General features: G+C 37.4%; 2 protein-coding genes across 2 annotated transcripts in view; one reads left to right on the top strand and one right to left on the bottom strand.

Annotated features, from left to right (window-relative positions):
* Window positions 1-1,736: 1,736 nt before the first annotated feature.
* On the bottom strand, window positions 1,737-5,720 carry LOC129264626 (distal membrane-arm assembly complex protein 2-like). Its single transcript, XM_054902534.2, has 5 exons — window positions 5,482-5,720; window positions 4,188-4,372; window positions 3,629-3,846; window positions 3,100-3,262; window positions 1,737-2,299 (listed from the first exon to the last, which is right to left on the bottom strand). The coding sequence occupies exons 1-5, from the start codon at window positions 5,488-5,490 to the stop codon at window positions 2,008-2,010; spliced, it is 867 nt and encodes a 288-aa protein (XP_054758509.2). The 5' UTR covers window positions 5,491-5,720; the 3' UTR covers window positions 1,737-2,007.
* A 4,210-nt stretch (window positions 5,721-9,930) lies between these two features.
* LOC129264625 (Fanconi anemia group M protein-like) overlaps window positions 9,931-15,429 on the top strand; it is a 34,918-nt gene continuing 29,419 nt past the window's right edge. Inside the window, exons 1-4 of the mRNA XM_054902533.2 lie at window positions 9,931-10,311; window positions 13,142-13,451; window positions 13,989-14,107; window positions 14,444-14,616. Of these exons, the coding sequence (XP_054758508.2) occupies window positions 10,191-10,311; window positions 13,142-13,451; window positions 13,989-14,107; window positions 14,444-14,616 (723 nt within the window). The 5' untranslated portion in view covers window positions 9,931-10,190. The remainder of the gene's footprint in view (window positions 10,312-13,141; window positions 13,452-13,988; window positions 14,108-14,443; window positions 14,617-15,429) is intronic.

A 15,429-nucleotide genomic window follows, 5' to 3' on the forward strand; every position in this document is an offset into this window, starting at 1 on the left:
TTTGTGATTAGACATTAATAATGCACAAATTGTATGCGGGGAAGATAAATCACTTAAATCCTGGAAAATCAATGTGCAGTTCTGGTTTGCAAATGGTAATCTTCGTTCCGTGTGTTTTATTTGGGGAAAATGTATTTCAAGATTGAGACTGAAATTACATTGATTGTTTGTAATTGATAATCACATTTTTTGAAGATTTTCTCATAAAAATTCCAGAGAAACATTGCACATTGCTTGTAGGGGACATGTCTCTCTTGTTACTAGGGTCATTACAAGTGTGCAGAAGTGTGCAAATTAATAACAAATTTGTTATCACAAAAATTGTCTGCTTCTCAATTTTGCTGCTCCAAATCTGAAGCATGTTGATTGAAAGGCATATTCTGATACAGGACATCAGCCAACAAATGCCAAAGGAAAATGTTTCCTTTGTTAAAAATCATACGCCTAGGTAGCCGCTATTGTCAAAACACCTGTATATTCTCATTAATATGCACATAATCAGGATACGGCGACTATGACTGCATCAAAGAATGCTCGCTTTTGTCGTCCATTTCTTATAGGTCCATGGTTGTAGGTCTGTGTGGGATGAGACCAAATAGAAGTAGATAAAGTGCGTGAAGAAATTGACCCTTACATTATTTACACCCACTCTCCCCCGTTTTTGTTCTAAATTTCGAGAGATATTCTTTTTGTAACCACATGATTATCCTGTATTGATTTCCTTTGGGGGTAAACTTAAATCCATTTGTTGTGACGATGGTCTAGTTGAATACATGATTAGTCACATAAAGAGAAAGAATTCTTATTTTTCAGTTGCAACAAATAAATTTGGCTAACCTAATGGTTCTCATTATCCTACATGCCGTTGAAATGTTCACCCCATAATGCACAGCACAACTGCCTTGAGAAAAATGTCAAATAATCCATGAGGGTATGAGACCAAGTGGACCACAAGACAATAAGATCAGATTGAAGATAGACCAGTTGGGTTTAACCAAAATCATGTCCAATGATCCACCCCAATGGCAAACTGATTTGAGTAAATAGACAAATTAAAAGAGCATAACACTGAAAATTCTAACAATTGGATGTAAAATATGGCATTTTTTTCAAGTTTTCCTCTGTGACCTTGTGATTCCAAGATCTAATCAGATCATCAGTGGTTCCACTGTGCATACATGATTCAAATTCAGGCCAATTTGCTGTACACTGCAAAAACTCTGTTGTTGATTTAACACCAGCCCGGAATCTATAAGTCCACACCAGAAAGAGAAGTGTTAAACGACACCAGTTACGTTTTGGTTTAACACCAGATAGGTGTTTATACAACACCAATCAGTATTAAAACAGCATCAGTTTGATTCCAAACTGGTGTTGTTTCAATACTTCTCTGGTGTGGACATATATAGATTCCGGGTTGGTGTTAAATCAACACCGGAGTTTTTGCAGTGTAGTTGTGACACCCCCCCCCCCCTTATATGCATACATGAATCAAATTTAAAGTTGACCTGTAAAATTTGTATAAATTAGTAATCATAATACAGAGCAATTTAAAAGAAAATCATGACCATTAACCTTGAGATAACATCAGATTATCATCCATCCTATATATGTAATCCAAGTATGAAGTTTGTCCAAGCAGTTTTAACGCTACCATGAGAACAAATCTGGATGGACGGACAGGTAATCAGTACCTTTGGTAAGCAAACGCACAATGAAAAATAATTCAAAGAATCTCAAAGTCATTGCCGAAATTTATTTGTTCAGAATTCTGGCTAGTAAAGTGAGTCATCTCCAAGATTCAAGAAGTTTATTTGCATTTCCATGACAAATATAAATCAATAAATATGAAGGTGATTTGCATAAAACTGCAATTCATCTGGCATGTTAAAGGTAAACTAGGCTTCAATTGCACTGATATGTTATTCTCATTAATCAGAACCCGAATCAAAATGTCTGTTATGTCATAACGTTTCCTCCTGAGATCACTTCCTTATATATATTTTTTCATCTTGTATTTGAAATCCCAGGGTGCACTGGACTATCCTCGGCGTGATCTCCATCCTTGATCCTATTCCTCAAATCTCCTAGATCATCTTGCAAGTTGTGATTAAGGCCAGCTTGTCTTCTATGATCTTCAATTATCTTGGCTCCTTTTCTTGCTTCCTCCACATATTTGTCCACTTGTTTGGTGACAAGGCTGATGCGTAACCGTGGTAGCACGTCTTCCAGCATCACAGCAACAAGAGGCGCAAATTTGACTTTTGGCATATTGTTCATGTTTAACCTCTCCAGATTCCTAGAAAATGTAATTCAAAAATTTGAAGAGTAACAAAAGGAAAAAAAATACATATAAAAAAATAATCTATGTACATAGTGTCCTTTTCAAAATGTGAATGACTTGATTGAAACAAAAATTATCTCCTAAAGTAAACAAAACAACAGTAACTTTTATGAAGGAAAATCTAACTGACCTCTTAAAATGTGAGATGTCATACTTTCAGTATTTACAAATAGGAACTAGTTTTTATGTCATGTTTGAGAAATCATCCATGTTTAAATATGAAAAAAATGGCAGAAACTGAATTTCAATTGATAGGGTTCATTCCATCTACCCTAGCATCAAGTTGGTTTTGATAAAAAAAAATTAATTAAGGGCTGGTGAAAATCCATCTAAGAATAATTGTTATGAATTGTCAGTTTTTATTTTTATTATGCCACATGTGAGCAGCTGTCTCATGTCATATGTAATATAACTTAAATTCCCACTTTAAAATTCATGACTGGAAAATGTTGTTAGAGAATGAATTGTAAATAAAATAATGAGATCAGTCTGTATATTCAATGAAAAGTTAAAATAATCAATTTTTTGAGAAAGTTTAATTATACAGAATTCGCATCACATGACAGATGGGAAAGATGCTTGAATGTGACATCACAAAATTAAACCTACAAAATCTACACCCGAGTTGAATATTCTTCGATAGATTTTTACCAAATCTTCATTCACACAGTTCTCTTGTTTTTTATACAGTGGTAAATTCCCCCCCAACCAATTAATTTTGATGTGAAAACATAAATACGTAAAAAGAAAAATACCTTAGTTTGTGGAGTGTTGCTATCCCATTCTCTGTAACTTGCTCACAATTGTTAATATTGAGATGGGTAAGGGTATCTCTTAGATGTACAAGGCTAGCAAGGCAGTGGTCATCTACCATAGCACATCCTTCAAGGCTTAGATATTTTACTGCAGATAATTTGACTGTAACACAATCAAAAGGAAATTTTGTTTGCAATGGCATCATTAGCAGTTGTTCAATTGACCTTTGATAAGTGGAATCTACTGAGAATTTGAAAGCGCTTGACTAAGGAAATGTTTTGTTTTCTGTTGAACAAAATTTGACATAATGGTTTGACGTAATTGTAATTTTGCCATTCAATGGTAACATCAATCGATTCCCTTACTTTGATTGTATGTTAAGCATAAATACAACTTTTCTGTCCCACTGGATAATTGTTATAAACAGGTTTACTTTATCACAATTCAGTTTTCATGGAAAGATTATACATTGTACATGATTGAGATTATCTTGAAACTTTAGTGAGAACACAAATGCAAATGCCTTACCAAGATCGGCCATGCTAAACTGGTCAAGGTCGGTGTCCATTGCATCAATGGCTATTACAGACTGACCCTCCAGTTCATCAAGTGGTAGTGACCCTCTCTTGATGTCCTGCTTCGTGTACCAATTTCCATTTGTAAACTGGACTCTGGCTCCCATTTTGATTAGCATATGGCACACACCAACCTCAAGTCCAAACTTTTTTATGGTATCAAATGATTCCCTGGGTGGATAAAGCAAAAACTTAAGAATGTTATAAAAAGCCTGCATTGCCCAAAAGCAAAATGTGACATTCCGATCAAAGTACAATTTTAGATCTATCCACATTTTAATAGCGATTTGTGATTTTAAATATTCATCATTCTTTTATTCATTGACTGTATCTCAATAACCTTGCACTAAAATGTTATCAAAAATGCTTTCAAACATTTCTGCTGCCTTCTATAATGGTCAAAGAAATGTTGACGCAGTTTCATTCTCATTTTACTTGGTTTTACTATTTCTAACTTCTGTTACCAGCACCATCACAAACACTACTACTTATTAAAAGATGAGGAATCTTACATTTTGACCTGTTCAGACCATGCACGCTGTATTCTCTTCTTTGCGAAGTACCAGATTGACATGTTCCTGCATTGATCTCTTCTCGTTCCTGTCATCATGGCTAGCTGAAGAATAGCACACCGAGGTGACCTCCATACTACAGCATGCCGTCTGAAGATACAGACACAGCCATGACCTATTCTGGACTAGGATATAAAAAATTTGTTTCAAAATGAACGTTTGTATTGAACATTGAAAAAATTGTAATAATGTAAGATGACACTCAAAAACAAACAAGTGTATGCATATTGGGGCTCATGATGGCAGACATGGCAGTGGTTATCTCCCATCACTGCACAATCATCCTTTAATATTGACCATTGATTGATGATAGGTTCTCATGTAGCACTTTTGTAGCAAATCGAAATTGAGCAATACTATACGAACCTCTCATTTGAGTGACTGCACTATATATTCTATTCAATATATATGTATCAAAATTATCAATTAAAATTTCCACTAATATAATCTAACAGTACTTGAAATAGCTTAATTCTAATGATGTTGATATTTCTATTGACAAATATATTACCAATATTCATCTGTACAAACAAGATTAATTCATATTTTATTGTAACGTAATCACAAATATAATTAAAGACTTCTTGACTTCTAACATTAAGCTTTTTACAGGTAAATTTGTCATATTCACAAAGTAATGATTAAAACATGGAAAATTATGGTTACTTTTTTATTTTGTTTTGTTGGTTATTCTGCTGGATTACGCCTTGCTTCACTACCAAGCTGTTCACTACACCTCCATAGACTGAAATCATTCTTCCACACTGTATGTAGACCCATACCCCAAACTTAATTCTTAATATTTTCTGTTGCCAGTGACTCAGTCAGTGAAGGCGTCACCGTCAGTCAGTGAGTGATTTTTCATCTAAATTAATCTGGTAATCATATCCTGGTAAATGATCCAACACCCTTTTATATATTTAATTTACCTTGGACGTACATGAAATGGCTATATTTAACAACTCTCAGTTAGATCTAACATAGTCTTACTGAGAGCAATCCAATTGATTCATCCAGACCATTCACAATTATTAATCGAGAACGAATTTCATCTGAAGTCAAATAACACCAAAAACTATATGTGGGGCAACTGACCCGCAACGGGCACAAGTAGCAGAAGTCATCATAGACAGTTAGAAATCTTAGAATACCTACTCGTCTACGATACAATCATTTCTAGTTGTAAAACCAAAATAGTAACCTGCTCACCAAAGTTTCAAGTGTATTCACTTACCATATTCATAATTTGCGTTGACTTTTATGGCGTTACTTTCCTCCTTTTCTCTGAAAACATGCACCATACGAGGTACGGTATCGTTAAATCGTCAAATGACAAATGAAAACACCGCCGCACAGTGGGCCAGAATGAACCCAAAGTGCGCCAAAACCCATTATTCACACATTTGTACGATTAAATTTTGTAGATAGGGGTAATTTCACCCGTAGAATTCAATAAAAGTATTTTCAAATATTGATGACGTCGTTAAAATACTGTTTTCTGATTGGCTGTTAACATTTGAGAAGAAAGTACATGTTTCTAATTCTACAATAAGTTTCAAATTTTCAGAAACTAGTTTTAGAGAAATTTCAGCAATAATTAAGCATAATATTAGCAAACAGCAAACACACAAACAGGCAAACAAACAAGAAAAGTCTGTGCTCGGGGTACAAATAATTCAAATGGTGACTCGAGTATCGCTTAAAGAGGGCGCCCTACCAAGATTCCGGAATTGTAAAATTCAAAGTGAAATTGTAAAAAAAAGTATTTTCATTCCCTGGGTACAATGATTATCCACACCTACATGAATTAAAATGGATTGATACCAGAAGTGGACAGTGAAATCTTAAAAATAATTATTCTAGTGATAAATGATAGAAGCCGGGTCCTCTGCAGGTTAATCAGTACAAGGCCCTACAAGGCCTACCTATTTCACAAAGAACGGCGTATACAAAGTTATTCCGAATCAGAGTCTCTCTCTACTATCTCACCAACTATTATGTCTTTGGTGAGAGGATCTTTTACTATATTTTGAACATCAGGGGGAAGAGGCTGTGATTGTTGTACTCTTAAAAATTTGCTACTAATCACAATGTCACCTGTTACCATTAGTCTGTGGAATACATATAAAGTCAATGAGAGTCATAAACCAAACAATCCTTGAATTTTGAAATGATAATATACACTTCCTTCTTGATCGATACTAACAATTATAGCAAATTTGAAATGAGCCAAGAGCCAATTCATACGTGTATGTGAAGTTACAAACCCTCTTGGGGGGATAAATACTAATAATGATAATGCAACTTAGGCATGTAATAGAGCCCACGTATATCCCATCTCTGTCCACACATACATTTTCATATTTTGTCAGAAAACTGCGTGAGACCTATCACATCCCTAGTCATGTGTGTTATAGTGATATACAGTAGCCCCTACTTGGTTTATGAACAACAAAACAAATATATAATCTTACTCGGGAATCTTATCTTAAGAATTAATCTTCTCAGGATGACAGCATATCAGATATGGGACACGGGATGGAACAGTTTGGCATCAAAATGAAGTTGTGTTACATGTATTATTATATAGTTAGTGGAATTGGAAATGAAAGCTTGCCTTTACGTATGTTTAACGAAAATATTTTAAAGGCAGACACCAGTCACAAGAGCCAGACACTTGAGCCAGACACCCCCCCCCCCCTCTCTCTCTCTCTCTCTCCCAGCACGCGGCGGGGAGTTTCAATGTCACCCGCAACGTTCGGCACGCGCATAATGGGACACTAACTTGGAACGATTTTTGTGATAAATACGGCGAACATGTGGTTGGAAAATTGGTTATATCTCCAGAAAATGCACGTATATGCAGCTAAATTTGGTATCAGTGTAAAGCATGAACTATAAAAAAGACCGTCATGGTATTTACAGCGCAGCAATCGGCAGCAATTTGTAAAAGATATGCTCATGAAAAAAAAAATTGCTAAAACCCTCCATTGTCAAATGGTTTCGTCCAAAATTGCCTCTGAAGGGATTATCATTTTATCTTGAAAATATTTCATCACTTAAAACAATCATTCATCAAAGAGCACCGTGAATAAGAAATAAATTAAGCAATGCGTTTTGTTAAAACAGTGAAATATCTAAAACGTGTCAGTTACACATGCGGTAGCCGTATAGAGTCATTTTCCGGTAATATTGAATAAAAATGGGCAACTCATAATCAATTTAATGGAGAACTATTGTATGGAGGCATTCTACAGGTTCTTATCTTTGCTTAGAACATGAAAAAAACAAAATTTGTTTCATGACCAAAAACCAGTTTTGGCGCACTTTTGCTCTCTCCTGGCCCATGTGCGCCGCCGCCCCCCTACCATATGCAATTCCCCCCCCCCCCCCGTGTTCCTGGGTGGCAAGGGCCCCTCTACAGGGGCGGATCCAGGATTTTCCAAAGGGGAGGGGGCATTTTTTTCGATGAAAATTTGACAAGGAAATAACAATTCCTCACTTTGAAGGGGGCACACTTGGGTAAATTTACATTACAAATTTTGATTATGGCTCTCAAGGGGGGGGGGGGTACGGGTCGGCTGTGCCCCCCCCCCCTGGATCCGCCAGTGCCCGAGTCCACATTGAGCCAAGCCCATGCAAAGAACCGAGCTCAGTGGCCTACGTGTCCACTGAGGAGAATTGGGTGGGGAACATGGCATGCCCCATGTGCGGCTGCAAAAAAAAAAAAGGGGGGGGGGGGGGGGGGGGAGGTCGACAGAATCAGAACTTGCAGAAAGGACCGATAGTAAAAAACAACAACAAAAAGTTGATTTGAATAATAACTTGAGAGAAAATCCAACGAGCATAGCACCGAAAATTTCATCAAAATCGGATGTAAAATAAGAAAGTTATGACATTTTTAAGTTTCGCTTAATTTCACAAAACAGTTATATGCACATCGGTATGTAAATGAGGGGACTGATTACATCACTCACTCACTATATCTTTTGTATTTTATTATATGAAATATGAATTATTCTATATTTTCCTCATTGTCCTGTTTATTCCTCCCTGAACGTGTAGTAGTACCATTGATATAACATCTCATGGTGCAGTTATGTTTGTCCTTAATAATGTCAAATTGGTAACAATTGAAATATTGTACAATTCAAACAACAAAAGAAATAGTGAATGATGGACATCATCGACTCTCTCATGTGCATGTCACTTAGCTGTGCATACAACTGTTTTGTGAAAAATAAGCGAAACTTTGAAATGTCATAACTTTCTTATTTTACATCCGATTTCGATGAAATTTTCAGCATTATATGCTTGTTTGATTTTTCTTTATGGATTCAAATCAACATTTTTCTGGGGTGGACTTGACCTTTAAGAAGGTAACTACTTGGCCGGAGCACTGTTTTGAATTCCTCCCTACACGCCCGGGCCTATGCAACCATATTATGAACTTCTCTGATCTTGATATGTTCACAACTTTATCATGTTTATGTATTATTATTGTATCTAGATGTCTAGGCCTATAGTATAAAAATAAGGGAGTTGAAATTGTATGTAGCCTTCAAATATTCATTAAGTTATTGTTAGTAATAAAAATCACTCTCTGTACTCAGGAAATAGACGAATTGACTCCGATGATTCCATAATTAAAGTAAGGAAAATTAATTAGAATAGAGGCCCTATACGAGGTGAGCATATTGATGAGATAGTATATTTTCTAATTTGCAATTGGTGCCAAAATATTTTATGATATTTTTTTCGACTTGAGATACGTTTTCCAAGTGAGCCTTCACTCGGGCTTTTCATAAAATATCTAGTTTATTGGACCCCATTAAAATACTTATCACCTGGCAAGGAGGCAAGCACAAACCTCATTACTGAAAAAAAAACATCCCAATTTAGTTAGTGAATTAATTTGCCTTTTTGGGGCACTTTTTAAACTTTTCCCCAACTTAAATTCACAAAGCAAAATGCTAAATGATTTCATCAAAATCTTTAAAAAAACAAGTTATTAAATTTTCAACTTTAGCAATATTTTGTAAAAACGGATGTGCACTTCTTCATTAATATTTATTAGGTGGGCTGATGATGTCACATCCCCACCTTTTCCTTTTTCTTTATATTACGTGAATTCATATCCATTTCATTGTTTCGTACAGTTTGAATGATACGTCTTCCTTCTGATGAAATAAGCTGCAGCATATTGAATATCGAATGCATTAAATCAGTTGTCACTTGTCAATCCAACTTTTTTAGATCTTGGGGGACAAAATTTTGGGGGAAAATAATTCATATAATAAAATACAAAAGAAGGGGGAGATAATGACATCGTCATGCATGAGACATGCACAGATCACATTTCACCGAGAAAGCAAATTTTTAAATGTCATAACTTTGTAATTTTTGGTCCGATTTAGATCAAATTGTCAGTGTTATGTTTGTCTAACTTTTCTTTATATGTTCACATCATATTATTGTTAGCCTGAAGTAGGCCAGACCAACCACTTTAATAAAGGACCCGCCTGCCTGCATGGAGCTTTTAAAGGCCCTGTCATTTCCCATTCCCTTCTTCGTAAATAATCCTCTTTTTGGTACTGGGGATGGGTGATGGTGGTGGTGGTAATGGTGTTGGTGCCGTGGTAGGGGGGCACTGGAACTGGTAGCATCCACCCCCCCCCCCCCCGTAGACTAGCGCTAGCATAGCAGCGCAGCGCAGCGAGCACCGGTCACCCGGTTAATTGGGGCTGAGGTTGCGTTTGAGAAGTTCCCGAACTCCGAAGCGCCATTGTTGAATTTGATGTGAACTTACGAGGCGTGTTTTTGTTCATAACTTCATGTTTATGTATTTACTTGATCTCGTTTTCATCTTCATTATGTGTTAAATCGACTTAGTATCTTTGTCTTCCAAGTTTTTCTTTGAAAATGGTGGGATAGTTGGTGACGATGAACAGGAAAACGAGTGCGACCACTGCAGGCTGCAAGAGCAGCAAGCAAACAACTTTATTTCAGAACTGGAGTACGGATCAAAATGTCAGAGAAAATGAAGGATTGCCGTCAAAAACAAGTAAATTTACAATAATTCCGTGTATTATAAATCATTAAATTGAATCGCATTAATGAAAAATTGTTTTATTCCTTCAAATTTTAGAAATTTGTGTTATGGTAATGGTATAGATAAACTGGCCCAAGCCAGCAAGGAAAACACCAACAATGACAGTCACTACTACTACGGTACGGCTCGTTCTCCCCACGCCGCGCCTCCCGGGGGCAGTTCGCTCTAGCGTCAGAGGGTTGGTGGCCGCTGGTCGACGGCTGTCTCATCAGTGACAGTGTTTCTATTTCTATTTCTACCTCTCCGAAATTCGGGGAAATTTTGACTTTTTCCAGGAAAGGCCCTATAATAAGAGAGATGAAGGTTGGCTCTCGAGCTCTCATGGTTTCTCTTGCCAACAACTTGTTGAACAAGGTTAAATATGTGGAACGCCTAAGACTTATGCCTGGCATCGGCAAGTTCCCCCAAAAGTCTGCGCTAGCCAGGAGGCTTCTAACAGTTAGAGAGTACAAATCATTTACTAACGTATGCTTACTCTCCTCGAAGCCAGGAATTCCTTCTCATTCATCTGCGTGTACCGCCAAAAAACCTGAAACTTTCGCCCCCGAGATTTGTACTTTCCTTCTAAAAGATCTAGCCCTAAATCATGTAAATGGGATACAACTTCATTTCCGACATTTCTACGCTATCAATTTCATTTTTAAACAAGAATTCATTAAAAAAATGAAAAAAATATTATGAAAAGACGGGGGAGACTTGCCCGATGTTAACGCCACCATCTTGTGTCCTATTGTTCTTCCCCAACGTTACAGACGCACGCGTCCGTAACTATGTCATTCTTAGACAGCTGGCAGCCGTCTGTTTCGAGGAGTTTATAAACATTTTTTTATTTTTTACATTTCTCCTCATACACAGACGGCTCACTATCGTGCAGCCACCATTAGGGGACTTACAATGCAAATTCCCCCCGTCGGGGCTCTTCAATTTTTGTCTTTAATAAATCAAACTTTTGAAAATTAATGCGACCGAAATGCAAATTAATATTCCCTCTTGGCATTAATTGCCAAAAAATGGGGAAAATCAAGTTAAAAGGAACAAAAACAGTGACTTACCTCTGCTGTCGCGCAACTTCACTGCCCTGTTTTATCCGAACTTAATACACATAAACATATGGCCATTGAGTCCCCTGTACAGATCGCGCTAGAACTTCGGTCTCTGTATTTGGTGAGTGAAGCCAACGGAGTTCAGCTGAACAACCAACATAACAGAGACCAAAGCTTTTGGTCTATGTCATTCTAAGCCAAATGAAGAAATGCAAACCAGGTAGAGTTCTACATGTATGGTAGTGGATCGTATTACCGAACACTTATCATGAATTCAATCATATCAAACACATTTTGTTCATAAAATTCACCAAACTTTGAACATAAATACACAATTACCTACAAAATATAAATATGTAAAAATTTTGCCGAAATCGTTTTTCCTTTTTACGATATTAGCTTCTAATCGGACCCCTCTTTGCACGTGAAATATTTTGGTCACTTGAAAAAGGTATCGTATTACCGAACGTGTGTTTTCTATGGGAAAAGTTGAGAAAACAACAAAAACACTTACCGGTATGAGCTATTTTGACCATATTTTACCTATATAGAATATTAAGACTTTGAAAATGTATTTTTGACAATTTTTCATCAATTTCTATTCAAGTTCTCTTTGGAAGGATGTTGCAAAATTTTGAGCGTATGAATTTATTTTCTGATGCGTATGATGCGTGCGTTCGGTAATACAAGGCCGGTCGGTAATACAATCACTCACTATATATCTAGCCCCCCCCCCCTAAGGTGGCATTATATTTGTGTAAAGTTCATTCATTTTAGTCAGCAGGGCAGTACTCTGCCATTTTTTATGGCTAGTGGTGGTTCATGCTAAAGCATGTCTCTAAATTGGACTGGGACAGACAACTGTTCAACTTCATGGACTTTCTAAGTTTGACCAGTACCAGAAAAAAAGGATAGTTGGATTCCTGTAAAATTCATTTCTTGATTGTTATTACAACTGGAAATGGATAACAATATTTGATTAGCTTGTTGATAACATTGGGTGATTTCAAGTACGGTGTTAAAATCTGGTGTTGGTGTTGTCACAACACCAACACCAGCCACAAGACCGTACTTGAAATCAGGCTGGTGTTGGGATTGACCTCGGAAAATATGACGTATTTCCGGCAGTTCGTCTTGAATGCTGGTGTTGAATGTCGTCTGCTGAACCCCGCACTGCGGCTGGTGTTGACGATCTACGTGCAATTTCCCCATTCACCAACACCAACCCCCAGGGATTGGGAAAATCATGATTTCAAGTTTGGTGTTGGTGTTGGTGTTGGCAATCTCAAGCTCGTGAACAGGAGGCGAACACGATGAAACATCCCCGTAAAATTAGCTTTTACAGTTAAGATGAGTACAAATCATTTGAGCTGTATATATTTTGATGAAGAATAATGTTCACTCTTTCGAATTCTTGAATTAATTAAAACATTGGTATTCTGTACGATGAGAATTTAATGCATTTCTCTCCATTTCATTTTCGTCGTCGAGACTTCTCGCGTGAAGTTGAGATTATTTAGCAGCGCAGCACAGAGGCGTGACGTCATGTGCTATCGATAACGCAATCGGTATCATTCCTCTGAACCCAGCTCGGTGTTGGAGCTCGGTTCAGCTGCCTTTTTACGCTCTCAACACCAACACCGAACACCGAACTTGAAATCACCCATTGACTACAATGTATTCACCATGATGAAGAATAGAGATTCAATCATTCAATGATTACCCTTTGCTTTTTCTAGATCAACAAAATGAGATGGATGAGCAGTTTGATGAGGAAACCCTTCTTGCAGCGTGCGAAGAGTGGGAGATGGAAGAACTGGGCAATTGCTCCACCACTGGACCTCATCCGCCGGAGGCTACACCCCTTGAGGATCTACCTGGGTTTGATGTCTCTGCTGGTCACATTTACATCTACCCTACCAACTACCCCCTCAGGGATTATCAGTTTAATATTGTCAGCCAGGCCCTCCTCAAGAACACTCTGGTGACATTACCCACCGGCTTAGGCAAGACATTCATAGCTGCTGTTGTCATGTATAACTTCTATCGGTCAGTATATTTTTCAATATTTCTTTCTCATCCTCAATTCGTTCATTCTTTTTGTATTTTCATAGATTTTTTTCCCACTGTCATTTTGATATTTTGTTCTTGTAGAATGAACTTTTGTTTTATGACTTATTTATTTTTATAACTTATTTATTTACTTTTTTATGTACTAGCTAGGTCATATGCAGGAACTTTTTCTTGGGGGCAAGAATATGTTACATATTTATATTTAAGGAATACACAAACAAAAGGGTCCCCTCACTTCGATTTTTAGGAGCCTCCACAACTTCCATTCCTCCTGAATATAGTATTGGGGTGCAACATTCTCACAGACATTTTCAATGTAGAGCAAGCCTGATGTGAATAGTTTGCATCCTTCTCACATGGGGGGACTTTGCTGCACTTCATCCAGGTTAAGTGAATTAGAACAAAAATTCAAAGTTTTGACAATTTGATACCCAGGTCATCATGCTGAGACTGTGCCCTGTGATAATGATTCTATCTCACTTTCAACATTCATGCTTTCTCCTCCAATCTCAGGTGGTATCCGAGAGGGAAGATTGTGTTCATGGCTCCAACCAAGCCATTGGTCTTCCAACAGATTGAAGCCTGTTTTAACATCATGGGTATACCTCAAGAAGATATGGCAGAAATGACTGGTAAGTCTGTCTCTACCCATAGTACATTCCCATTTCTCATCATGTTCATTCCTAATGTATCTTCCCTCATTTTTTTCTCATGCTTATCTCTTTCTCTTTCTTTCTTTTCTTTTTTTCTCTCTCTTTCTCTTCCCCATTTCTTTATAAATCAGGGACCCATTGCAGAAAGAGTTGCAATCAAACAGAACACCACAAATCAAACATAATTTGATCTTCATCCGATGAAGAGGTGCACGTTTCAGATTTTCACTTAATAGTTTGACTTACAAGTTTTGAAATGTAAAACTATCACGAAAACAGCCCTAAACACGCCATCTCATCTTTCGACTATTACAGGGAACATGCATCCGCCTGAAAGGAAGAAAAGTTGGCAGCGGCAGAGGGTGTTCTTCTTGACCCCACAGGTCATGACCAATGACCTTAGTAGAAGGGCATGTCCTGCGACAGAAGTGAAGTGTGTAGTCGTAGATGAGGCCCACAAAGCTCTTGGTAATCAAGCTTACTGCCAGGTAATTGGAAAGTTTGCATTGTTCAATCGCAAAGTGACAATGGCCAGTTGGCATCTTTGTTGCATCCAAAGACTGGCAAACCAATCAGGAGTGCTTTATCAAAGGTGCATCTGATTGCAAACCTTTGTTTAGCAGGTTCCAGATTGTCAGATTCTTGGCAATAGAGTACCGAAGTGTGACGTCAGTTGCCACAGTGTCATGGCGGGCTGGATCTAAACAGAGTCGTAGCTGACGATCTTCTGTATACATTTGTATTTGCAAATGAAAATGAATGGCTCGTCTGAAAAATAGGTTGCAAGTGATCAAATTCCGATAGCAGCCATTTTCTCCTATGAAAAATGCATGCTTTCATTCGGCGGGTCCATTTGTTTAGAACCAGGCCGCCATGACAACTGACGTCATCGCTTCAGTACTCTTATTTTGACTGGGAGACCAGTGATATTTATTTCATATTTTTTCATGTACAAGTTCAAAAGCAGATGATGATTTTTGTATGAGACTCGACACCAACAAACAATATTTTACTGGAAATGTGAATTGAGGTTGGTGTTTGGCTTGACTGGGAAGATGTGAACATATGACATATTTCTTGTAGTTCCTATTGAAAGCTGGGATAGGAAGTGGTTTGGTGAATGGAGTATCCCAGATGATATTGACAGATTATATTTTATTTCCCAGTCACCAACACTAGCACCATGAAATTGGGGGAGGGGGGTCATGTTTTCAATTTCCATGTTGCTGTACCATTTCAAATAAGTACAAAATGCAATAAATGGATATGTTTTCTTTTTCCATTCTGTTGTCTCATTTGCT

This window comes from Lytechinus pictus, chromosome 7, assembly GCF_037042905.1.
Source record: "Lytechinus pictus isolate F3 Inbred chromosome 7, Lp3.0, whole genome shotgun sequence".
Classification (NCBI taxonomy): domain Eukaryota; kingdom Metazoa; phylum Echinodermata; class Echinoidea; order Temnopleuroida; family Toxopneustidae; genus Lytechinus; species Lytechinus pictus.